At 40.1% G+C, this 26,610-nt stretch overlaps 1 protein-coding gene across 2 annotated transcripts in view; it reads right to left on the bottom strand.

Annotated features, from left to right (window-relative positions):
• SGCD (sarcoglycan delta) overlaps positions 1-26,610 on the bottom strand; it is a 559,487-nt gene that overhangs the window by 141,528 nt on the left and 391,349 nt on the right. For both annotated transcript variants that reach the window (XM_049647926.1, XM_049647925.1), the window contains exon 4: positions 3,894-3,981. In XM_049647926.1, the coding sequence (XP_049503883.1) occupies positions 3,894-3,981 (88 nt within the window). The remainder of the gene's footprint in view (positions 1-3,893; positions 3,982-26,610) is intronic.

Below are 26,610 nucleotides of genomic sequence, written 5' to 3' on the forward strand. Positions count from 1 at the left end.
CATCTCTTCTATTACCTTTTAGAAAGATTAAAAGGATCAAATTATAGTATATTTATAAAAAGCACTCTGTAGGTGGGAAAGTGCTGCGAAATCATGACTATCGTCATTGTGATCATGACCTGTCACCAAGTTTCTAATACAGTGGTCCCAACACATTGAAAATAATTAATGACAATCACCTCTTAGTGCAATTGCCTCATTCACATAATCCTGCCAATTTGGAAGTGTGATCTCCCACTAGTACATCCACACCAGCCCTCTGACAAAAAGAAGGGCATTGGAAAGGCTCCTGAATGAATAGGAAATGGAAACAGCAGACACAGCAGAGACTTTCTAAATGGCATGGGACCGAGGCATTATCTTCTCCAATGGCCTTCATGCGTAGGTGAAAACAAGTGGCAGCAGAGCTAAGGGCTCTCTCAAGGTCATGAGGTCAGCTAATGGAAGATCTGGGTCTGGAATTGAGCTCTCAGAATTGTTCCATAGAAGAAAAGTGATGTGTGATTGTCTAGAGAGGAGAAGACAGCTGGAGTCAACACAGGAGGAGCAGTGAGGAGGGGACCTTTTGGAGGATAGGGAGAGGGGGCGTCGGAAGATACAGACAAGGACCAGAAAACAATCCTGAAAGAACAGGGATGGACAGTGAGGCTTTTGATTAGGTGATTCTTGGAGGGCGAAGATGCAGGTATCTACTTGGTCATACTGAAGACTCTCTGGTCATACCAGAGTGGGGAGACTGGGTACCAGGAGGTGAAGAAGTGTTAATGAATGAATGAATGACCTTGGGATAGGCATGGGGTGAGCACAGTTTGACACTCTGGATCTAGTCAATGGCAAAATGGGGGTATGACTGGGAGACAAAACTGCTTGGCCTTTGCCTCCATGAATCTAGGCAGTTTCATGAGATATGGCCCTGGAGATATGGTTGAGAACACCTGCCTGTTTAAAGCAAGTTTGCTCTGAACTTATGACTGGTTCCTGAAACGTACAAGAGAATGTCCTAAAAACACCGAAACAATCAGATAACTCAAAACACAATTAAGTTATCTTGTTTTTCAGAGCTTCTCAGAACACAAAGGAATTTATCAAGGGCCAGAACCATTTGCACATATAAAGCTCTGTAGTTGGAAGTTCTAGCCAAAACCCCACAGAGCAACTGCTGGCTCAATGGTGCAGATGGCTTGTTCTTTTGTTGATTTTACCTGGGGCTGCCAAATGTCCTGGATGTGGCTAAAATCTTTAAAAACAAAACAAAACAAAACAAAACCCCCGCCAAAAAAACAAGGGTCCTGGAGGAAATGAAAATGGGAAATAGGTCTGGAGACTGCTCAGGAGGTCCGTCAGGGAACCCACTCTTCCTCTCTAGGATGGAAAAAAAATCATTATTTGAAGCCCAAAACTACTGCAATTAATCTCCCTCGGTGCTGGGTAGTATGTGTCAACTACTTCCTTAATGAATCTCCTACACGGGAAGAACTGGAAACCATCGGGACATACCAGCAGTTTCCCAGTCATGCCAATGCTACGGATCTGGGAGCTGGAAAGGGGCCATCTCGCCTAATCTCCTTTCTCAGCTCCCTTGAAGCTGAGACTGTTGCCCACTCTGCGGAAGACTTGCCTACAGCTTTCCTCCTTGCAGGCCAGAGGGCTTTCTGTTCAGGCCACTACTGAGAGGACACTAAATCGGCAGCAGCGTTGGCCAGATGTGCTTTTACGGCCTTGCCTGAGAACTTAACTATCACTTAAAGCACTCTATCATGTGAAAAATTTACCTGAATTTCTAACATTGGAATTTCTTCTGGGCTTTTGAGACCTTGGTGAGGTAAGCAGGAGAATTCTTGATCCTCAGGATTGTTTTGGTGAACCTGGCTACCGGGATGAGAGCAGTCATTTGCTCTCGGGTAAGTATAACAGCAAGTATAAGAGGTTTTAGAAGATCCTGTCTCCTGGAACTGCTCTGTGCTTTCTACCACATGCTTAAATGTAAAAGGAGAAGCCTGAAGGGAAACTTTAGGGGTGAGTGTGCATATGTATACGTACTCAGAATTATACTTAAATGCATCTATCATCTTCTCTAGAGATCATCTTGGAAGGCTCCTGCCAGCTGGTGTTAGAGTGGCTTTTTGCCCATCTCATTATAACAGGAGCTATGTCATGCCTCACCCTGAGAGCTCTGGGTAGGTATCTCAGCTTCCAGGAGGGTCTAATTTGGGCAGGGGAGATGGGAAGACAGAAGACAAGGAAGGAGGGAGAGAGGAGCAAACGGAAGAGAAAAAGGAGAGAGAGAATGGAGAGATGGGGGAGGAAGAAGGAGAGGGAAAGACAGAAGCTGAGAGAAATAAGAGAAGAGGGTAGGGGAGGGAAGGGAGAAGGGTGAGGACGATGGAAAGCAAGGGTGCAGGAGAGGAGACAAGGAGGGGGAGAGGATGGGGAGGAAAGTAGAGGAATTAGGGGGAAAGCAGGGAAAGGAGAAGGTTAAGGAGGGAGAGGGAGGGGAAGAGACACTGACTGAAGAATAGTCATTTGGGCACTTCCAGCTTTATCAAAACAAAATCTCTCAAGTAAACCAAATATCCCATGGCAAATAAATGGCAAATGATCAACAGGCTAAGTAGGTTCCTTTTGAACAGAGGAATCAGGAACGGGGAGTTTGGATTTATTTCCCTCCTGGAGGCAATTTTCACACATGCTGCTTAAATCATTGCTTACTGAAGCTGTTTATTTAATTATTTAGCATTGTGACTACAGGCCAGATGTTATATAAGCAAGGCCGACAATCCAGTCACACACTGGAACAACATGTTTATGGATTATGGGCTTTGCCGTGCGGCAATCCCTTCCAGCCTTGGTAGATGGTCTAATACACCCACTGGCTGTGAATCTCCAGATATCAGATGTGGTGCTCCTGTGGGGAACAGAGACTCTCTCCCCAGCAAGACTCTGGGCACAAAGCACCTGTTTTCTTGTGGCATGTTTATTAGTGGGGCTCCAGATGTTTTAGTCACAGTTTATGTTTCAGGGCATTTGCGCAACTGGCTTCTCAAAATGTCCATCTGTATACTTCTCTCTCAGCCCCGAAGCCAAACAAATGGCATTTTCTCTCTGGAAGTGTAACAGTGCCATTCAGATACATACCCCTTTTTCCCCTCCACTGGCGGGGTGCATAATGGCTCCTGTTTACTGCGGCCCATAATCTACACTGGGGGCGTTGGTCGTGCCATTCAACACATTACCGTGACCATAAGGCCCACGTTTATCATTATAATCATTATAGTGAATAACCAATCCTTGTTTAAATTTTAGGAATATGCAGCTTAAAGCCCAGTGGGTGCTTTCCACAACTGTTAGGAGCAGATCTGCTATATTGAAAGGAACCTTGCAACCATAATCAATGGCAGTACATCGGCATTTTGCAGTTGGGTCAGGCTCAAAGTCAGCACCTATCACAAACATGGCATGGATTCAAATTAACTTTAAAAATCCCCTTTATACCTCATAAAGTACGTGCACATGGGTTTTTTTTGTATACTGTGCTCTCAATTAATCCAACACAGCCAGCTTTTCCTCCAGCATTGGAGCAGAGAGCTTTTCTGTTGTTGAGCACCAGATGAAGCAGCTGGCTTATGTTTAGGGGCCATGTTACGTGAAAAAATAGTTTATTGCCCCTCTAAACAAGTATTGTTGGATTTGCATAAGTTAAATGTGTGCATATGATGAGACTCTACCCTCCAGTGGAATCATGCAACACATGCTACCTTCTCTTTCTCTACTCTAAAATGTCTTAGCAGACATTTCTTTCTTTAGTTTATGTGATATTTCATTCAATCTTTGGTTCTAATGTTTTCTGAGTGCTTTGCGTGGACCAGGTACTGCTACGTTCTTTATTGTCTTACCTGTTATCAGCTGAGTTAGCACTTTAGTCTGGTCATTGAGAATGTTCACTGTAACATTTCTGGCTGATTTGAAGTACAGGGCATTACCCTGTAATAAGAAAATAAGAGAAACACATGAAAATGGCAGATTTCTAAATGAAAAACTGTAACCACAACTCTCCAAGGACCGTTGAACTGGCTTTCACTAAGTTCTAACTGATGTGTATTTATTTGAATACTCCAAGTGTTTAATGATCCCCACATACATAATTAATTGGAATTCATCCAAAATGGATTTCTTCCAAAGAGACCCACAGAGACCAACACATACTTAAAATAGATTTCACTAACACACACACACACACTCGACTCAGAGATAACCCGGCGATAAAGAGTCCGTTAGGTCTTACGACAGGTGTTAGTTACCCTTGGTATACAGAATGATCAGGAATGATCAGTAATCTCCTAATTTCACCCTTTCTCAATTATAATTTCTTCAAAAGAACCATGAAAAATACTTCATGGAGTGCAGAAAACTTGTATAAAATACCTGAGGTCAGCCCCTCTGGCACGTCCACCTGCTGAGAGAAGCCGGGTACAATTCAGACTGAAATAGTCTCTTTGTGGAGATATTTGCCATATATGTATACCAGACCCAGGAGATGTGGCTTCTTCGAGTAGGCCTCTGCCTCCCCTTTCTTGTTCCCAAATTTCTCCTCCTTCAGATATTTTGTGCCTTCATCCAGTTTTCCTTTGTCAAAAAGGGCACCCCAATCCATTTCCACACTGTGGAGGGTATTTCTGAAAATGACTTGAAATAGGGGCTGGCACACTTTTTCTACAAAGGGTCTGATGGTAATATTTTAGGTTTTGTGGGATGTACAGTCTCTGTGGTAACTACTCAACTGGTAACTGCTGTTTTGGTGCAAAACAGCCATAGACAGTACACAGACAAATGGGTATGGCCGTATTCCAGTAACACTTTATTCACGGACAGTGACATTTGAATTCCAAATAATTTTAAATTTAACATGATCTCACTGTGTCATAAAATATTATTTTTCCTTTTCTCCCCTGATCGTTTAAAGATATAAAAACTATTCTTATTTCATTGGCCATAAGTGAACAGGCAGAGGGCCAGATGTGGCCACAGTTTGTCAACCTCTGGCTTAGATGTTCTCTCTTTCCTGGAGTAAACTAAAGCCATAAACTGAAATAAGAATTGCTGCCAGAACATGTCAGTATCCAGATAGTTGTTGTTAGAAAAAGGATGTGTGTAGTCATTCTCATTGTTCCAAACCTTTGTTACCACATGGCACTTATCTGCCTGAAAACTCTATAACACCACTACGCATGGAGTCCCAAACCCAGAAAAACATTGTCTCCAGAGCTGTGCGGAAAGCAAAGATAAGCAAGACTCCTCTTTAAAGCCTTAGATTCTAATGGGAACAATACGATGGGCACACAAATAATACCAGGCAGAGAACAATACAGATAATTAAGGAGCTGCGCACAAAGCCTGTGGGGAACTTTCCTGAATGGTAAGGGTATTCATAGCTTGAGGCTGTTGAGTGGGAAGCAAAGATGTTTGTTAAAGCTTAAACTGAGCCTTGAAAAGACTATAGATAGGCTTCACCAAGGTGAAATGAAAAAAAAACGAGGTTAAGGAGGTAGAAAGGTTGTGGGATGGTTGATGTCTTTTTCCTTCTAAAGCAGGCGGGGAATAGGAGAAGATTCATGAGCCCAGCCTAGCACCTGCATGTGGCAGAGTGGCCGGCCAGTGCTGACAGGCAGCCTCCATGAAGGCATTCTTTCCATAGACTGAAGATCTGAAGTCATGGTCTCCATCACCCAATCCTTTGTGGGAGATTCCAGTGAATCAGTGGTTGCCCTGATGAAGAAGTCATCATCTCTCTCCCCCACACTAGGACAGGAGCTCTTGCCCAAGGTGAACTTCTAAAATGGATAATTAATACCTATATCCCACCCAGGCCCTGAGGAAAGAACGGTTTACCTTATTTTTAAAAAGTTTTTCAATGTTTATTTATTTTTGAGAGAGAGACAGAGAGTGAATGGGGGAGGGGCAGAGAGAGAGGGAGACACAGAATCTGAAGCAGTTTCCAGGCTTCAAGCTGTCAGCACAGAGCCCAATGTGGGGTCAAACTCAAGAACCGTGAGATCATCACCTGAGCCAAAGTCTGACACTTAACTGACTGAGCCACCCAGGGGCCCCAGAATGGTTTACCTTCTGTTTCATCAGGGCAACCACTGATTCACTGGAATCCCTCATAATGACTTAAGATAAAAATTCTGCCTAATGGTAAACTTTTTGCTTTGTTTTGTTTTTTGATTAGGTAAGAGAAGAAGAAATTCAATATTGTCATAGGCTTCCATCTTCTGTCCATTACATAACAAATATTAGCATCAAAGAGATTCTTTGGCATTGCTTTTGGCAGTACTTAAGAGTTCTACTTAAAACTTAAAATCAACTCAAGTAATGTAAGGATTCAGAACCTGGAACCCAGACAGGAAGTTCTATGTTTCTAGAAGTTAATGTACTAATTCTTATATTCAGCATGCTGGCACCAAAGAGAGGAGCTACCTGGAGTGAGAGAACAGGATAGACTCTGTTGCCATTGACAGTGTGTGACCTTGAGTGAATCACTTCACTGCTCTGTGGTTCATTCTGTGCATTCCCCACCACCAACATGGGTATGATCAGGAAGTTCATGGCTAACAGACCTGTGTGCTCATGATGTGCTGCACATGCAGAAGCCCTGAAGTCTGCCTGCCTAATTTACTATCCCTGCTCTACCACTAGCTAGTTAGGCTACTCTAGACAAGTTACTTAATCGTTCTAAGCCTCAGTTTGTTGTTGTTGTTGTTTTTTTTTTTTTGATATGTATAATGGTGCAAATATTATTGAAATATTAAAACTCACATATTACTGAAATTATTAAATTCTATATGTAATTATTAAAACACACGCGGTCCAGTGCCAGGCACACAGTAAGACTTGCAAAGTTGTTGCGGTAATTGGGGGAGGGGAGAGGGAGGGAATGAGGCAGGAGCAGTAGGGGAAGAAAGGAAGGAAGGAGAGGGAAGAAAGGAAGGAAGGAGGCGGGGGGGGGGGCTGGTAAGTGGGGAGGGTAAGATGGAGAGAAATGAGGAAGACTTTCCTTTGCATTACCAATCTTCACAATCCATCTGTGCACTGAGTCAGGGGCTTCTTCCATTTCCAGCAACTTCTGTTTCCACATGTCAAAGGATTTCCCTATATGTGGCTGGCTCACTATTATCTTCCAAATCCCAATTTCTCAAATGCTACTTGCTTGCCCTGAATGTTATTCAAACAATTCCACTGCAGAAAAAAAAAAAAATCTCCCAACAGCTCTGCTCAAGGTTTATAACCAGAGACACAAGAGCCACCCATTCCTTTATAACGCCATGTCAAAATATTATCATTTAGCATTAATTGTTCTAATACGCTAAAATCCTGGGAAACACAGTCTTTGGTATGTCATGGTTTAAACAAAAAGCCTCATTCTAGCCTGGGACGTGATGCTATAATCCCCCCTTCCATATACCTGATAACAAAAAGATTACCAAGTAAAATGCACAAACCAGCTAACAAACTCTGAAGCAACTCTTGTGGCAACTGGTCAGTGTGACTTTTATTTGGCTGTCCCTGCTTACTGACACCCAACCAGGAAAATACCAGCCACTGCAAAACACTGGGGTCTCTATAGTATTAGAACAAGTAAAGGAAATGCTCTCCTGTGTCCTTCCCACTCACCACTGCAGCCTCTGGGCCTGGGGGGGTTAATTTCTGCCACAGAGGAATCTGCTCTGGGGACTGGTGACTTTCACTAACTGACCTCAATGCAACCATCTGAGGATAAGGGGCTTGCAGGAAACTGACTGCGGGTCCCTTCTGCCTGGCAGAAAAGAGTGTGGCAGATCCATGGCTTCTGATGAAGATAAGAGCTCTGGACCAGGTCAAGTCAGTCTGAGGCCAGTCAGCCCTTCATTCTTCTGGACACGGGATGAGACTGACTGGGAGATGAGGAAGGGAGGTAAACAACCCTTTTTCCCATATAGGGAGAGGAGGACAGTCTACATCAGTACTCTCCCCCAAATAACTATGCGCACAGCATTTTGATGGAGACGGATCACCTCTGTCTCTCTAAAGCAGAACATGCAGAGCAAAATCAAACCTTTTCTTGACCATCCAAGACCACTGAAGCGAACATTATTTGTTCTATGATGTCCTCGGGGGGCTGTAAGACGCACGTTTGAATGCCAAATGGCTCCATTTTTGAATGAGTGTATCTTACTTTTTTAAATGTATTATTTATTCTTTACCAAAACGAATATGAAATGTCAAATATTATAAAGCTTATAATCAAAGAGCAATGGCTCATACCCCCTACCACCCCCAGAGCTTTCAATTTGCCAGAATGCTCCTTCATGTATTTCTCTTCCCATGGCCTGAAATAGGCTTCCACCATATCTCTTGATTTATCAACCTTTAGACATTATCCATTGGACTTCTGCAATCATATGGACTCTTTCATACAACTCTGGTAAAATCAATATTCAGAAGCTACATTATGATTACGTGTGTACTGTCCACAGCTGAGCCAAGTAGTATTCTTTAACTACATGTCCTTTGCTGTCTTGCACATTTTTTTCTTTTCCTGAAGACAATAAATGCATCATTTAAAAAATGCTTCATTTTCTAAGTTTTCTTTTATCCTCCTTCCGTTTAATCCTTTTTCTTTATTTCTTTTTGTGTGTGTGTGTGGGGGGGGGAAGAATATCCTCAACTTTAAGACCCAATTTTTCTGTTGAGTTTTATTTATTTTATTCATTTATTTCACTTTTTTAATGTTTATTTTTTTGAGAGAGAGACAGAGAGACAGAGACCGAGCAGGGAAGGGGCAGAAAGAGAGGGAGACACAGAATCCAAAGCAGGCTCCAGGCTCCCAGCTGTTAGCACAGAGCTTGACACGAGGCTTGAACACATGAACCGAACTGTGAGATCGTGACCTGAGCTGAAGTTAGATGCTCAACTGACTGACCCAGAGGCATCTCTTCCGTTGATTTTTTTTAAACACTTGTATCATCATACTCATCATTTTCAAGAGCATTTTCTTATTCTTTGACCCTTCCTTTTTATGGCATCCCTTCGTTGTTTGATTGATGCACTATTCTCTCTTACATGAGAATAAAAAAACTGGTTGGAAGCTGTGTGCTTCTAGATGGGTGAACCTTGCCATAGGGTACAGTAGTAGGGGTTTGGCTAATTCAATGGAGAGTTTCCAGATGTCAGTACCAGTGGGCAGTTAGTACCCATGACTAATTTCATCAAAGAATAGTTCTCTAACTCCTGCCAGGAAACTGGTGGGTATAACTTTTGATACAGGAGTTCTGAATGTCAGAGGGGAAGAGGTCTGGGCATTTTGCTCTTCAGGGACAGACTTTCAGTTAAACCTGATTTCATGCCTTATTCCTGACTTCATATGACCAGAGGTCCTCTGGTCAAACTTTCTAGAAAACAATCTTCCTATCTTCTGTGAGGTTGGGAAGAGGTACTTATTACCTAACTGGGTCAACTGGGAATAGATGGAGAGTCTAAGTGTATGGTCTTTATGCAGATTTTTGACCACTCCAGGTGCATTTTGACTTCTGTGGGTAAAGACACTGCACTTAAAATACCTCATGGATAAGTGGCCCTGTCCCACTCACTTCACAGAGTGACTTTCAATCCTACAGGCATGTTTAGCTCTCATCTACCCTCTTTCCGTCATTCTGTCTCCATGGTTTCCTCTCCCTTTCTCTGTGACGATGTACATTTACCCCTTTTCACTTTTGTTCTCCATTTACTGTATTTTTCAGTGGGGTTTTTGAATGAAACAGAGACCTACCATTTCTCACTGCTGTTGTGTGTCTACCTCTAGAACCACCTTCTTAAGAACCATTAAGTTCTATAAGTACTATTGCCTTATTAAAAGGAAAGCAGGTTAAAATTGTGTATAAATCAAGAACACGTAGTCTCTGTCCAGGACTCAAAAGCTTTCTTAAATTAAACATTTTACATACACTGTGTGAGTGCCTACAACATATACACTGTCCTATGCCCTGGAGAATGAGAAAGATACGGCCTTTATCTTTGAGAAAGCTCCTCACCCAGGAGAAGACTGAACTGATGCAAAATTATCATAACAATGATGTGATATCACTTCAGTGGAGATCTATCCTTTCCTGGTATAAAAGGCAGTGATTTTAATACGTGCCTTTGATGGCAGCTGTATCACCACAATCAGTTCTAAAGTGATATGGCCTCTAGAAGTTACTTCTCTTGATAATCTTACATGGTAGTATATTTTCCTTGCTCCCTGAGGAGCTAACAATCTGATCTGGGAATTTAGATAAACAGAGAAAACCATAATACAGAACATAAGCATCTTCCATGTTCAGGGAAGGCTTTCCACTCAGTGCAAAGTTCAGAGAGGGAAGGGACCAGTGTGGCTAGAGTTCTGAGGAGTCTTCCGAGAGCACAGTTCACTGGCTTCTGTATCTTAAGGGTGGTCTGCAATAGCACAGATTGCATCCAGTGTTAACTTAGCTCACAGGGGAGTCTGGCTCTTGTGGAACGAGGGTTCAGGGTATGAACTTTGGAGTCAGACAGATTTGGGCTTGAATCACAAGCTCTGCTTTTTTTTGCTAACTGTGGGGCCTTAGGTAAGTCATTACATTCTTTGAGCCCCAGTTTCTATGCTTATGAAATGAAGTTAAAGGCTACATATAATAGTGTTGAAATGAAGATTAAGAAAGACAAAACATATCAAGTGCCTTACATAATGGCTACCAAAATACTTCATTAACTATAACAAAAACTACACAAAACCTACATGAGGAGGGCCCCTTGAAAAATAGCTGATTCTAGGACTGAGGCAAGAAACATACAAGAAGAACCTGGAGCATCCTGTAGTGACAGAAAGAAAGGAAGTGCTGAAAAAAAACAAATAAAAAAACAAACAGAAAAACACTTCTTAATCATGGAAACATGTCGAAGGGACACAGGAGACAACTGAAAGTGGGTGTAATGGCCAAAGCTGAAAGAATTTCAACAAAATAATAGGATGAAGTATTGAATTATAACCCAAACACACCTTTCTACATAGCCTCTATGGCTAAATATTCACTAAATTTAAGAATAATAGTAGGAAATTCAGAGTGATAAGTGTGTAACATTCATAGTGATAAATGCCTACATCAAGAACTATAAAAGAAATCAAATAAGCAATCTAACTTTGCATCATCCATTAGTCCAGACTGATAAAAATAAGTGACTGAATAGATAAATGTGATAGAATAAATAAGTCTTTCATGTATAAGAATTCCAAACAATTTTCATAGTTAACTATGTTAACTGCCTACTCTTTAAAGGTGACTTTCTTTCAACGAGTACAGGATGGAATGGAGAATGGTAACTTCCCAGTGGAGAAACTTGACAAACACTGCCTCAGCCAGGGGGATCCAGGTCAACATCAGCAGTGATAAGTCACGTTGATAGCTGCACCTCTGATAGAGGTGAAGAAAATGATGCTTTACCTCTGTGGCCTTTCTCTTCAAAACCTGTAACACCCACTAATAATGAGGAAAACACCATATGAATCTCAGTTGAAAGTAATTTTGTAAAGTACTTGACCAGGACTCTTCAAAATTGGTAAGGTCATCAAAACCAAGGAAAGTCCAAGAAAACATCACAGCTAAGAAGAGCCTTTTGAAGAAACAATGAAGACTAAATGTGATATGGTACTTTGGAGAAGACCCTTGGGCATAAAAAGGACAGTAGGTAAAAACCAAGGAAATCGAAATAAAGAATGGACTGTAGTTACTAATAAGGTATCAATACTGGTTCATTAATTTTGATAAATATACCATATTAATTTTGGATGTTTGTAATAGGGATACTGTGAGGTATATAAGAACACTCTGCACTATCTTTGCAACTTTTCTGCATATATACAACTATTTTTTTTAAGTTGCAATTTTTTTGTAAGCTATATTAGGCTGCCAAATTCTAAGATTCAGAACTTCAGGAAGAGACCTTGGGAAGCCAGCCAATCTCTGAGGAGGCAGGAAGCTTACTACATTATGGACGTGTGATTTCACTTTGATGTTGATAACATTAATGGGAAAGTCTCCCCTAAGTATATTTCCATGGGATTTTGCCATTAGGAATACTAAAATAGGGGCACCTGGGTGGCTCAGTTGGTTAAGGGTCCAACTCTTGATTTTGGCTCAGGTCACAGTCTTACAGTCCGTGGGATTGAGCCCCACATCAGGCACTGTGCTGGCAGCACAGAGCCTGCTTAGGATTCTCTCTCTCCTGCTCTTTCTGCCCCTCCCTGCTTGCTGTCTCTGCCTCAAAATAAATACAGAACATTAAAAAAAAGGAATACTAAAATAAACAATAGTGTAGAGGTCTCTCACAGATAGTTCTTCACACATGGCTCTCTATCCATTATCATTCCTTCCCTGCTCAGCCTACAGAAAACACTGTAATCACAAGTAACCATTTCTTTGCCATAGGTTTCACAATGTACTGGCTCCAGTGACCAAAGTTCATTAAGTAATACTAGAAAAATTTAAGCCGACACCAACTTAGATTTGTATTAAAATCATTTCCGAAGGATAGTTTGTAAGTTTATCTTTAGTAAGCCTCAAAATCCTCTATTATCTATTATCTATTATTAATGTCAAGAGGATGCTTTAGTTGTCTGTGAATCGACCCTTTGCAAAGCATGAGAAGTATTTTTAAAAAAAATAGCAGAGTATGGTTAGTTTTTATTTTACTTTAGAATATCTTTTTATAATGATGCTTGGGTAGATTTCTATTGTCTTGAAAAGTTTTCCACTCATGAATAATGAAGCTACACTCTGAAGCGCTTACTCAAAATAAGCTGGGAACTGGTCCAGTTTTTCCATTGTAGTGTTCCTGTTCAGCCACTCTCTGCACTGTGCCCCAATTTGGGTGCATTTAGGTCTCTCTCAATATTTAACTAAGTTGAGCTGCTCTGTTCAATGACTCCTTTGAGGTATCATTTTAGCATGTCACCAGTGGAAGGGGACTGCCAGATTTTCTAGTGCCTGGCACATTCCTGGCACCCACTAGATTTTCAATAAATATTTGCTGAATAACTGAATGCCCAGATCAAATTAAGAGTCAACAGAGAGTGAGAGCTGTCAACAAAAGAAGTAATTAAATGGAGGTTGACACCAACTGTCAAAGAGAGTTTTCAAAAGGCAAGTCGTTAAGCATGGTTGAAGTGATAGTCCACACACAGAAAACCAAGCACAGTGGGAGGAAGCAGTGTAGATATATAATCAACGAATATCTGTGTACCACCTTATGGAATGCAACGAGCTGCAGGTAATACAAATGAGATTTGAGATGTTGAGTCTCTAGATGACAGAGGGAAGCAGGGGCACAAATAATTACCCCAAATTCTTACTGACATAAAGGTTAAATTATGCTTGAATCTTCCCTGGGCTTGCAGTATCCATCTAACCTGAGCTATGGAATATGTCCTCTTTCAACTGCCCCTAATCAACTCATTCCACTAACATTTTAAAGGTATATGTTCTAGGCATAAAACAGTGTGCCAAGTATGAGCAGGTGGCCTCTGCTCTCCTGGAGTGTAGTACATACCACCTGGAAGGGGACATGGACAGGAAATTAAGAGTCCCATAAATGATTATATCTTTGCCATTGCAATGAGTGCAGTGAACACAAAGTTGTAGGTGAAATGAGAGCAGTCAGGGAAGGTCTTTCTAAGGGAGAGACATTTTGGCTGAGAACACAGGGTTAAGTAGATGTTAGGTGAATTGAGAAGAGAGAGAACTTTTTAGACAGAGCAATAGACAAGTATACAAGCCCTGAGGCAGAAAGGAGGTTGGTACATAAAAGGGGCAGAGAAGGTGTGCCTGGGTGGCTCAGTTGGTTGAGCGTCCAATTGCAGCTCAGGTCATGATCTCACAGTTCATGGATTCGAGCCCCGCGTCAGGCTCTATGCTGATAGCTCAGAGCCTGGGGCCTGCTTCAAATTCTGTGTCTCCTTCTCTCTCTGTCCCTCCCCTGCTCACGTTTTGTCTCACTCTGTTTCTCAAAAATAAATAAATGTAGAAAAAAATTAAAAAATAAATAAATAAAAGGGGCAGAGAGAAAGGCCCATGTGGTTGGAGACTGATGATCAAGGGATGGAGGGAAACCAATCCCCCGGTGTTGCCATCAGCTCTGTTACCTCTGCCCATGCTGTCCTCTGATGAACGGCAATGTTTAGTTTGATGTAAGAAAACTCATTTGTTTCTTCTTAACGATAGTTTCTTGGGGTTTCATAAAGAAACCCTTTCCTGTCCTAGTTCATTCTTTATATTCTCTTCTAAAAAACACTTCAGTTTTATTTCTCATACTAAATCTTCATTGTCCCTGGAATCCCCTTTTGTACATAGTTTAGGTGAGAACCCAAATGAAAGCCATTTTCCTTAATGCTACTTACCAAGAGAATGTTAATTTCTCCATTGATATGCGGTGCCACCTTCATCATACATTAATTCCCAAATATACAGGAGTCTGTCTTAGAGACTTCTGGTCTCTTCATTTTCTGCCTGTTCCTATACCAATATGTACTGTTTTATTTCTGTGGTTTGTGATATGCCTAAATATCCATCCACCCTCCTTGCTCTTTTATGGGCCATTTAAATGATACTTCTATATTTAGAAAGACAACATTAACATTCAAGTAATAATTCAAAACCATTATGAGATCAGAGACAGACTACACAGGCGGCACTTGAAAATGTTCACTGTCCTCTAATATTATCTTGGGTGACAATTTCATCTTCACACTATATAAAATAATACCTGAGTAGCTGTCTGAACCTTCTTCCTAAGATTTCCCAGTGTTCTGTAGAAAACTCTTCCATAACATGTGAGTAGCCATTCTTAAAAATAAAAAACTGGGGCACCTGGGTGGCTCAGTTGGGTAAGGATCCGACTTCGGCAAAAGTCATGATCTTGACATTCGTGGGTTTGAGCCCCGCGTTGGGCTCTGTGCTGACAGCTCGGAGCCTGGAGCCTGCTTCGGATTCTGTGTCTCCCTCTCTGTCTTCCCCTCCCCTGCTCATGTTCTGTCTCTCAAAAATAAATAAACGTAAAAAAAAAAAAAAACTGACCAAGTTTTTTTTGGGGGGGGGGCAAAAAAGTCTAGGAAATTCAACATACCTCTCCCCTCCTTCTAGCTGCACAGTACAAGTTACTACATTATCAGTTCTGAGAAGTCCTATATCAACATAATTTGGTTAGCTCTGTGCGGTAACAATTCTAAGATTTACTTAATAATGGATTATTTTTCCTTAAACCACATGTTAACACAAAACACTGCAGGACTCATTTTGGGAAATCCTACTTTATCGACTGCTTTAAATACATTAAGACCTAGATTATCTCTGGCTTCCTCTCTTTAAGACCATGAACGGGTTTAGCAGAGGGTCTGACGCATGATGGGTTCTCAATAATACCTGCTGGCTGGCTAATGGCTACAATCCTAGCGAGCAGGTGTTATGGCCATTTTATAGATGAGAAGATTGAGGATAATTGTGGGGCATGAGTAGTCTGCACCTGCATGCTGGTGAGCTGCAGAGAGAGAGGACTCAGCACTCAGGATTCCAGACCTGAGCACTTGGCTCCTGTTCCACTGCCCTGGGATGTACAGTCTGAGCTGTAAGTAATGGAAGGAATACTTTGGTTCTGGTTGGCACAGTTAGGGGAATCTTCACAGAGGGAGACATGTGACACAGAGAGAGACTTCAGTGCAAGGAGACAGCTCAGGCTTTCCCCTGTGAGGTCAAGTGGATTCTGATAGCATAGCATTAAAACTCAGCAGCCACAAGACCAAGATAGGCTTTCCTCATGGAAATTTCATTCCCCCTGATACACAAAGTAATATAGACGAAAATTGTTCCATGCTGTTCTTTGCTGCAGAAATGCTATAGGCCAAACTTGTCTGGCTTTTGGCCACATTTGCAAACAGGGCCCTTCTACCCATGGTGTCCTTATGATGGCCTGAGAGCACCCCCAGATCTGGGAGCACAAGTCCAGGCTTTGTGGCTGGCCCCCACACATTCCTCAGCTCTGTCTGCTCATGTTTCCCTCTCTCCATCAGCGAAGGCCTAATTGCTTTGGATCTTGACCTTTCACAGAAGGGTGCATGGCATTCTATGGAGTCAAAGCATCTCTCAGGAAGAGTCTGAGCGAAGATGACGTGAGTCTCTCACAAAGAAACAAGGGCAAGCGGAGGCTGGAATTGCTCACATGGAAAGAAAGACAATTGTTGCACAGGACTGGCTTCTGTTGTGGGAGAGTGGCAATGTCCTTGTATCTAGAGATACAAGCTCAGCCTAACGCCGACTGACTTGGTGGAGGCTTTGCCTCTCAAAAAATCAGTCGAGTGACATAGCCCAAACTGCTAACCTTGGGGTGACTCGAGCCCTTCTTTGTGATGTGCTGTCATGGTTATGTTGGGTGTGTGGGGGCACACCCCTGTCTGAGACCCCATTTTTGAGCTAGTCTGTGTAGACCACACAGCCTCAATTTCTCAACTGCAAAATGGGAATAATAACAATGGGCAACATAGGGATAAGAACAGTACCTCCTTTACAGAACTTAAAAGATGAACTAAAATAGCACATACAAGGAATTTAGCATCATATTTGTTTCCTCAAACATGTATTTTTTGAAAGGGTGTTAGATCATTGATGTTGATGACTGATAAGCTCTGTCAGCCCTAGGAAAATGGCAGAGATATTAGGAAGTGAAATGTTTCTGCTTTGTCCATGGTGGTTAAAAGCCTGATTGGGGGAAGGTGAGCGAGACATGGAACTCAGCTCTTCTATATGCTGGCAGTGGGTAACTTAACCTGTGTCTCTATCTTCTCATGTAGAGTGTGGGGAGAAAAGCGTCCACCTCAGGTTGCTGTGGGTAGAAAGATAATATATGCACAACGTACAGCATATGGTACGGTCATATGTGGTAACCATACCTGACATTAAAGAAGAAGGTCCTGCATAGCATTTTGTGTCTAGGTAGGGTAGATAGCTGTCTGGTGTGTATAGGGAGGTATCGAAAGACACCTCGACTACAAAAGGTGTCTAAAGATCCTATGATAGAGGCTGCTCCTTACATGTAAGCCTTCCTTACCCGCTGCCATGAAGAACCTGGCTTGTGAAGAATGGAGACTGTTGATTCATGGAAATCTTTCCCCCCGATACACGGGGGGAAACTCTTGATTTAAAGTGAGGACAGGAAGCACTAATTCCCTGTGGGGTCCTAGACCAAGTGTGCCTGTGTGGGGAATTCATGAAGGATAGGCAGAAGATAAGAGAGAGTATTCAAACAAAATACTTCATACTTGAGGTAAGGTGTCTGTACTTTGTATCCATGTAATTATCAAATTCACATAAAGGTGAAATAGGAATGATCCCCAGGTCACACAAAACCTGACCTAGACCTAGGCTCATAATTCAAATGTATGTAATGCTGGGACCTTCATGCCATGACCACGGAGTCCTTACAGCTCTTAAGAAGTGGCAGATAACATGTGATTTTAATTTTCTTGCTCAAAAAAAAAAAAAGATGTGTTTGTATTATTTTCACAACCATAAAAAATCATGAATATATAATATTCTCATAATAATGAATATCATGAATATAAAACAAAAATATGTTAAAATAACAACATATTATTAAATAAAAAATATTGAAAAGGTAGGCAATATGTAAGTTTCTAAATTATTTTTGTGTGCTTTTAATATTCTTGCCAGGTCAAACATTTCTAATTTCTAGGGCAGATCAAAGGGGGAGAAGTGATTTTGTCATTGTCACTAATCCTCTGAAAAGAAAGAAAAAGTTAAAAAAAGAGAAACAGAGAAACAAGGAAAAGAGAAAAAGGGAAAAGTTAAAAAAAATAAAATAGAAAGCAAAGAGGATAGAGAAGAAACACAAACCCAGATGGTAGAAATTAAAACAAATCTATACTATGTATATAAAAATCAAAGAAAATACTATTTATAAAAGAAGTAGTTAAAACAAAACCATATGGAAAGGTAGAAGATAAAGATAGGACCAAAAGATATCCCATGTAAACACTTACTAAGAGCAAGCTGATGTATCAATATTAATTCAGACAAAGCAAAAAGCAGTAATGCATAAGTAGGAACTACATGTAAAACTAAAAATCTAACAGGAAGCTACACAAATCATGACCAGACATGTAACTATCATTGTAGCTTAGAAATATTAATTAAAAGTTGTCAGAAGCATGAAGTAAATTTGGCAAACCCTAGTGTGATATTTTAACAAAAATCTATTAGAAAATTATAGACTGTGTCGACCAAATAATAGCACTAGGATGCTAATCTGAATAATAATATTTAACTTGTTTAATTTAATGGATATGAGAACTCTGCCCCCAACAAATAGCGGTTCTCCATTATTTTCAAATACACGAAAGCGTTCACAAAAATTAATGTTGGGCTAGTTCACAAAGGAATTAAAAAAAAACAGGGTCATGTAGAACACATTTTCAGACTGCAGTGCAATTAAATTATAAATCAAAGAAAACATATAATTAAGCCAATCTATCTTGGACATATGAAAAATAAAAATAGCTGTTTCTGTCTATATTGATTTCCCTTTCGCTCTTGCTCTCTTAATGTCTACCAGTTCCAAAGTGGCTAGAGTAATCCTTTTCAAATTCAAACATATTATGTCACTCCCATGGGGGGGGTGGGTGGGAAATCCTTCAGTGGCTTTCTATCACAACTAAGGCTTAAATTAAGACTCGTACTATGAGACTCCATATGATCTGGTCTGCCACTATTTCTCTAATCTTTATTCCCTACCAGGTTCTCCTCAAACCCATTGTCATTTCTACTCCAGTGACTTTGGCCTCCTATTCTTCAAACAAGTCAGGTGCCTTCCTCTCCTTCAGCCTGGGGCCATTTGTACCTCCTGTTCCCTGTGGCAGCAATTACCTCCCCCCAGATAGTCACCGCCACCCCCCCCCCCGATAGTCACAGCAGCCTCTTCATTCTCTACCCTTCAGAGAAAGAACATAGATGCTTTCTCTTTAACTTAGCACAGCCTAATGTGTATTATATGTCTATTTGATGGTGTTTTTGTGATCTGTCTCCTCCTACTACAATAAAAGATCCAGGAGGGCAGGGCCTTTGTTTTGTTCACCATTGTGCCATCAGTGCCTAAAACAGAGTCTTGTACAAGGTAGGTGTGAAAAATGTCTATCAGATGAATGTCAAAGTCAACATGAGTTTTGAATTAAGTGGTTGCTGGAAAGGTCAATACTCTTAGATTGTGGTACCTCAAATGCTGAAGACAGGAAAATATTCCTACTTTACCATGTATAATCAGAGTACTTCTGGAATACTATATTCAGATCCAGACCCTATGCTTGCAAGCAGGAGACAGAAAGAGGCCAACAGCTAAGACAGTAAATACAATATGATCCTGAAGTATATAAACATTGATGTATATACTTAAAATTAGCTTCATGGTATTATTTTATAATACATGATGTGCTCAATGACATTATGAATGTTCATTGTGGTGTTCCTTGCTAGCAATGCAGAATTCAAAGAACTGGAAAACTGCAATACATGTGGTGTATTAACAAATTTTCCTTAACCGTACTGTTGTATCTTTGCTGCATTGTCTCAGATGGTTTGTATGTTTTTTTCTTGAAGAAACCTGCACTTCTTGCCTATCAGAAGGGTCCAAATATGGGATACAGGTAGGTTGCTGCACATGTTTGCACATCCAGTTTAGCTTAAGACATGATTGACAAGGCAGTCCATCACCACCTCCAACAGGACAGTGGCCATCCTGTTGGAACCAATCTGAGTGACCTTCTAACTAGGCAAATATGGGTATTAATTGGTCACTTAAATATTCAGATACGTCAATTAGTCACCTCTGTTTGCAGAATTTACGGTCACCCCATATATTTTACAATGCTTTTCATTGGTTCAATGGGGGTGCACTAGAGATTAGGGTCATTATGATATAGACTCTGGAATCAGACTATGTGAGTTTGAATTCTACCCTTACCTCTTAGAAGCCTCACATAAACCTAAACACATTACTTCACTCCTCTACTGTACAGCTTCTACATCCATACAATAGAAATGTGACCCTGCTTTCTAGATCATTATGAGGATTAGATAATGTCAGAAAACCATGAAAACTACGTCTGGCAGATAGCACACCCCAAAGCTACATTAGCTATTATTTTGACATGGCTAATAATAAATGTAATATCATTATCACTATCCAACACCCATCAGTGATGGACCACCATCTCTGAGCTTAGTTCAAAATTTCAGGACAATATTGAATTTGCCACATGCAGGGGTCTACACATTTCAAAAAGGTGTATATCATACTTTGAATATTTACCTATTCTCATTTTATTTTGTTAAACATGATACTTAATGCATGGTCCCTATACAAATGGCAGTGTGATTGTTACTTTTATGTCAACTTGGACAGTATTTTGGATGAAATTTATATTCGAAGTTTGGGACTCAGCGGTATATAAGATGACTTGAGGGGGGTCATAGAGCATGGTGCTACATATATGAAAGTCACTGCCTTTCAACTCTCTTCTAACTTTCATGATGTTAAAGACAATGTCTAATTTTGGGTCCCCACTGACATTAATACATCTGCAATACTTCTACATTTCCATTTTTATCAAAGACAGAGTTGATCTTAATCTTATTCTCTCACTATTTATAGTTATTCTCTATGTCAGGCTTCTATTCATGGGACATCATGCTGGTTTTTCACGTAGTGTTAAATTTGTCTTTTAAAATATCAAAGGAAAACAGGAGTCATATAAAAGGAAAATATTAAGTAAAACTAGGAAGGAGGACCTGAATTATGCCAAGGGTACACAGAGGACTAAAATTCGAGTTAAAAAGGGCAGAGGGTATTCCAGCAAAGGCTGAAGGACCAGACCACCACATGGATCCAGTCCAGGTTGAGTGTGGGGACCAGACAAGTTTTAAGATACGTTCCTTCCAATCTGAGATTTGATGATTCCATAACATGGTAGGTCCTTTAAAGTTGGTGTTTATCCTAATAATTATCCTAATAATCCTTATATTATCCTAATAATAAATAGCATGCTATTATTTAAAACATGTAAAATAAGCCATGTAACTAACTTTTAGAAGTAAACACTAGAAATATCCTTATTTTGGTAGACATCTCAGTTTTTTAAAACTGAGTTTATGCAAATTTTATTTTAAAATAAAGGGTGAATAAAACACTGAAAAAAAGAGAGAGAGAAAGATGTTCACTTCTTTGATTCATGTAATTTGGTCAACGGGCATGTGTGGGACCATAATGACGGACAGGTCTATGATATGAGTTGAAAGAGAATAATCCAGGGCTGGCAGGTTTTTCTTTAATTATTGAAATTGAAATGACTTTCACTTATAATTAGTTTTATATGTTCTTTGAAGAACTGTCAAATCGTGTTCCCCAAGGTTAGTATTTCAACAAATCTATTACTTGCTGTGGAAAGTAAAATATTCACAAAACCTAAACACAACCTAAAAAAGCAAACCGTTGTTCAAACAAAATGATTAGCTTAATTGAGGACAAATGAGATGAAAATGTACAGTGGGAAGCATTCTGTATTTATGAGTCTATGGAAGAAAAGTCAACAGAAATTTCTGTTCTGTGAACTGTGGGACTGTCCTGTTTATTTAGAAAAATCAGTTCCTGAGTCTGTGAGCCTTCAGATCTCTCTTCTACATAGTGTTGGAGCATGAAAGAGACTTTCTACTCTAAGTCTTTACTTGATTACAAAATGATACAACCTCTAAAATTCAAGCAGTTAAGTCATTGTGCCATAAGGCTCTTAAAATGTGTTTTGGCTCATCAACAGATAAATGGGCAAACAAAATGTGGTATACACAAACAATGGTATATTATTCATCCTTTATAAGAAAATAAATCTTGACACGCCACAGAATGGATGGAGCTTGAAGATACTGTGTGAATAAAACAAGCTAGTTACAAAAGTGCAAATAATGTATGATTTCACTTATACGAGGTACCTAAAGAAGTAAAATTCAGATAGGAAGGAGAGTGGTGGCTGCCAGCAGGTGGGGGAGTGGGAGTGGGAGAGGGTTTAGTGTTTAATGGGTACAGAGATTCAGTTTTGCAAAAAATGTGCAGACATGGGTGGTGGAGAAGGCTGCAGGATGATGTGGGTAGGCTTAATGCCACTGATGTGTACATTTCAAAGTGGCATATATGTATTTTACCACAATTAAATATTTTAAAAAACAATGTGACCTTGAAAGAGTTAAAAAACTATTTCGATAGAATTTCTTGTTCCTTATTTTGTCTTATTTTTCAATCAATCAATTTGCCAACTAACCAATACACTAGCATCTCAAAGGACAAATTTACTCTACCATTAAGCATCACATTTAGCTTACTCATTCTTTGATAATGATTCCAGACAAGAAAGATACTGAGTGTGGGAAATCTATCTTTGATTTAGTCTGAAAAAGTTGAGGCAGTGAGGAGAGAACAGTCTTTATAGAACTTTTCACACTGCATGGACCATCCTCACAGCAGGGCCCCAGAACCAGACCCACTGGGTTTGTCTCCCAGCTCTACTACTTAGGAGATATGAGCTCTCCGCTATATCACTCAGATTCCTTATCTGTTACAGAAAACTTCAAAGAGTTATATCTACTTCTTAGGGTTTATGATTGCTTCATATAGTGTCTACTTCAGAGTGTTAATAATTGTCTATATACTGTCTTCCTCCTGTTAATAACTCTCTCAAGTTAAATAGTTAAATATTGTTACTATAATCCAAGAACTAAAGTTTAAGTGGAAAGAAGGGTCTTTATGTTTTATTCAGGATCTGATCCCTTCTTACCATCCCATGGCTCAGACCACCATCATCTGTTATCTGGAATTCTATACAGCTTCTATCTGGTCTCCCTGCTTTTATCCTTGCTGCCTTCTTCCCATTTCCTGCTGCTTTCTAAAATAGTAACTTGAGTGGCTCTTTTGAAACTGTGTCAGATAACATGTTTCCTTTCAATGTCTATATATGTTCCTATAATCTTTATATGTTCCTATAATCTTTCAATGTCTCCTCCCCTTATCAATGTCTATATATATTCCTATAATCTTTATATGTTCCTATAATCTTTCAATGTCTCCTCCCCTTATCCTCAAGAGTAAAAGCTAAAGCCTTAACAATGGTCTGCAAAGCATGAGATGGGTCTAGTCCCATCACTTGTCTGACCTCATCTCCTAATGCTGTCTCCTTGGTCACTGCTTCGTTCACACTGGCCTCCTTGTTGTTCCTCAACATGACAAGCATTCTCCCTTCTCAGGGCCTTTGCACTTCAGCCAAAAACCCTCTTCCAACAAATATCCTTGTGGCTCATTCCCTCACTTCCTTCTTGGCATTGCTCAAATGTCAACTTTTCAAGAGGCCCACCCTGACGACTCTACTTAATTCTACAACCTCTCCCATTCAGCCTGGCCCTTCATATCCTGCATACTGTGCTACATTTTTCTTTTTCCCCCATGGTAATTACTATCTCATGTAGTACGTAATTTACTCATTTTCCTTATGTTTATTGTTTATTTCTGTTTCCATCCACCAGAAGTTAAGCTTTATGGGTTCAGGGTCTTGGTCTGTTTTAGTCTCTAATGTATCCCAAGTGGCTAAAACAGTGTCTGACACATAATACTCAGTACATACTTGCTGAATAAAATAATAAATGCATATCTATCTATCCATCCATCCATCCATCCATTCATCCACCCATCCATCCATCCATCTATTGAATGGCTGCCAAGTAAAACATATATACTTGGGGCTCTGCATGACTTATCTTAATTAATCCTCATGTTGATCCTTTAATAGGAGTAATACTATCACTATTTTTAAGACAAAGCAGTTTCAATTCAATGAAAGAAGTATAACAAGTTTTCCAAGATCGTGGACATGGGAGCTGGGATTTAGATATAAGTTCTTGACTCTAAATTTAGCATTCTTTCCATAATACCACATCTTAATGTGACAATGGAAAAAGTATGTGATGTGTAACAAAAATCAGTCCATTTGCAGATTGTAGCCCTGCTGGAAGGAGTGACCCAAGGAACCTGCTCAGACACTGGAAAGCCACTTAAGTCCATTCAATACCATTAGATTGATTATGTCTACCTTCAGAGAAGCAAGCGCCAGTGACCCCTAAACTAATAGGAACAATTCTGATCTATGTTTCTAACTCATCAAAACTAAGTTATCTAAGCCTGAACAGTCAGAAAAACCTTCCTAAGAGTTTCACTCTTTTGCTGATTGGACTAACATAATGTTGGATAAATTTTAGCCAGTCTTTTTCTATTGGTGTTGGTTAAGTCTTTTCAAATGAAAAATCATTCTCTCTTTTGACGTATTAAGGCAAAGATGAGAATTTCTGTCAATGACTTAAAAAATGGCCTGGACCAATCCTGAGAGAATCTCTAGAAGCCAGATCTGAAGTGGTCCTTGGAGGTCATCCACTCTACTTCATCAGCTGCAGAGGGGGAAAACTGAGGGCCAGAGTTGCCAAATGACTTCCAGAAAGAACCAACTGTAGAAGAAGAATGAAACTTGTCAGCAGAAGGATGTCATATTCTGTACACAGGTGGGAGTTACAGAACGGAATGTCTTCCACATTTTCATTAATATAGTCTTATCTTTCATTAAGACTGGCTTACCTGTGTGTTTCTCTCCACCCCCCCCCCCCCACAATGAATTCTAATTAATGAGGTTCCTATTGAACTTTCATGGCTAATAAAAAATTGCAATAGCAATTATTATTATTGAGTGTATGCTATGTGCCAGAGTAAGAGCTAATAACAGTTTCATTTATTATGGATGTTATCCCTCATCTGATTTTTAGATGAGAAAAGTGAAGACCAAGGATATAAACTGACTCATCTAAGTTCATCTAGAGAAACAGAGGCAGAAGACAGAGTGGAACTGGTCAGGAGTCTAACTCTAAAACCAATGTTCATACTCACTTTACTACCCTATATTGTCTCTTATTGAAATCACCTCCAGTTAATTTCACTTGCCTGAAACACAGAGGATGGAGGAAAAAATAAGTATTACTCTAAACTCTAACAATTATCCAGTATTAACTTAATAATGGCTTGTAAGTTATGCCCATCTCTGAATTTCTATTATAAAGTTTTTTGGTTTTATGGATTCCACGAGCTTCCTCCATCATGGCATAGATACAGCCCACAGTTGTATTAACGCCACCATCGTATGGAAACTCATGTCAGCACCTGGCAGGATTTCTGGGTGTAGCCCACAATAACTTTGAGAAAAGGGAGGGTTTCTTTCCAGACCCCCCTCTTCAACTGGCTGATGCAACATTATTTAAATTTAATTACATTTCGTGTAGGATGCGGTCTTTTCCACTTCCAAGGGGTTTTGTTACTGCTCTGCAGCTAGGAATTTGGGGGAGGCTGCGGTTCTGGCAGAGGTAAGAAAAATTACATTATAGCTTGTTTGCTTCTATTAAGAGATCTAAGAGGAAACGGTTACATCTGGCTCCATTTCCATGCCAAATTCTTTGTTTTGTAATTTGAGAAAAAAAAAGTGATCAAAGAAAGCTGATAGAAATAACTAATCATAAATAAAACAAGCTTATAACAGAATCTTAACTCCGTCACCATGGTAATGCATATGTATATTTCTAACCTCTGACCTCTATGACCACTGGAGGCTTTTTATAGAAACGTTTGATATTGACCTTGTTGCATTCTTGTTGGAGGGAAAAATGTAAAGAGATCCAAAAGTTTTACTCCCTAGGCTTGATAAATATCACTAGCTAGAAACCCACACTGCTTTATAATAATGTGATGTTGTTAGTACCTTTGGATCCTGGAGCTAAATCCTCTTGACATAAAATGGGGAAAGAAAATCCCTTGATATAGGCACACATCTCTAGGAGACTCAAAACTAGAAAGTTCGGGATGCCAGTATCCTGCCTAATGACCACTGTTACTGAGAACTATGCAGAAGTCTTTAATTCTTTTGGTACCCTGGAGAGAGAGGTTCTGTATCCCCACTTTACAGATAAGGCAACTGAGAACAAGTTAGGTAACTTGCTCTTGTTCTTACCGTTAGAAAGCAGCAAATCTGAAACTTCTTATTCTCAAGGCTGTGTTTTTAACTATTGTTCTATTCTGCTTCTTGTGGAAATATCTGGGCCACCGTAGATTTTTCCATGCAGAAGTAGCCTCACTATCTACTGAGACAGAACATAGTTTTTGTTGTTGTTTTTTGTAATGTGCCAACATGTATTAAACCCAAGATCCACTTTGAAAGCTTAACAGTACCAACGAGACACTCCTGTCTGGCCCATGGATATTCTTCTCACACTGCTCAGCCTGGAGAAGTCATGCAGAAACTAAACCTATGGATGGGGAGAGTGGCAGGTGGTGGAGTCCGGGATTGCTGGCTTCATGATGCAAAACCTCCTGGTCTGAGAGATTCAGGGCAGCTTTTGAAAATGAACCAGGGTTTCTAAGGCTAGAGGCTAAAAC

The sequence above is a fragment of the Panthera uncia genome (assembly GCF_023721935.1).
Source record: "Panthera uncia isolate 11264 chromosome A1 unlocalized genomic scaffold, Puncia_PCG_1.0 HiC_scaffold_17, whole genome shotgun sequence".
Taxonomy (NCBI): Eukaryota; Metazoa; Chordata; class Mammalia; order Carnivora; family Felidae; genus Panthera; species Panthera uncia.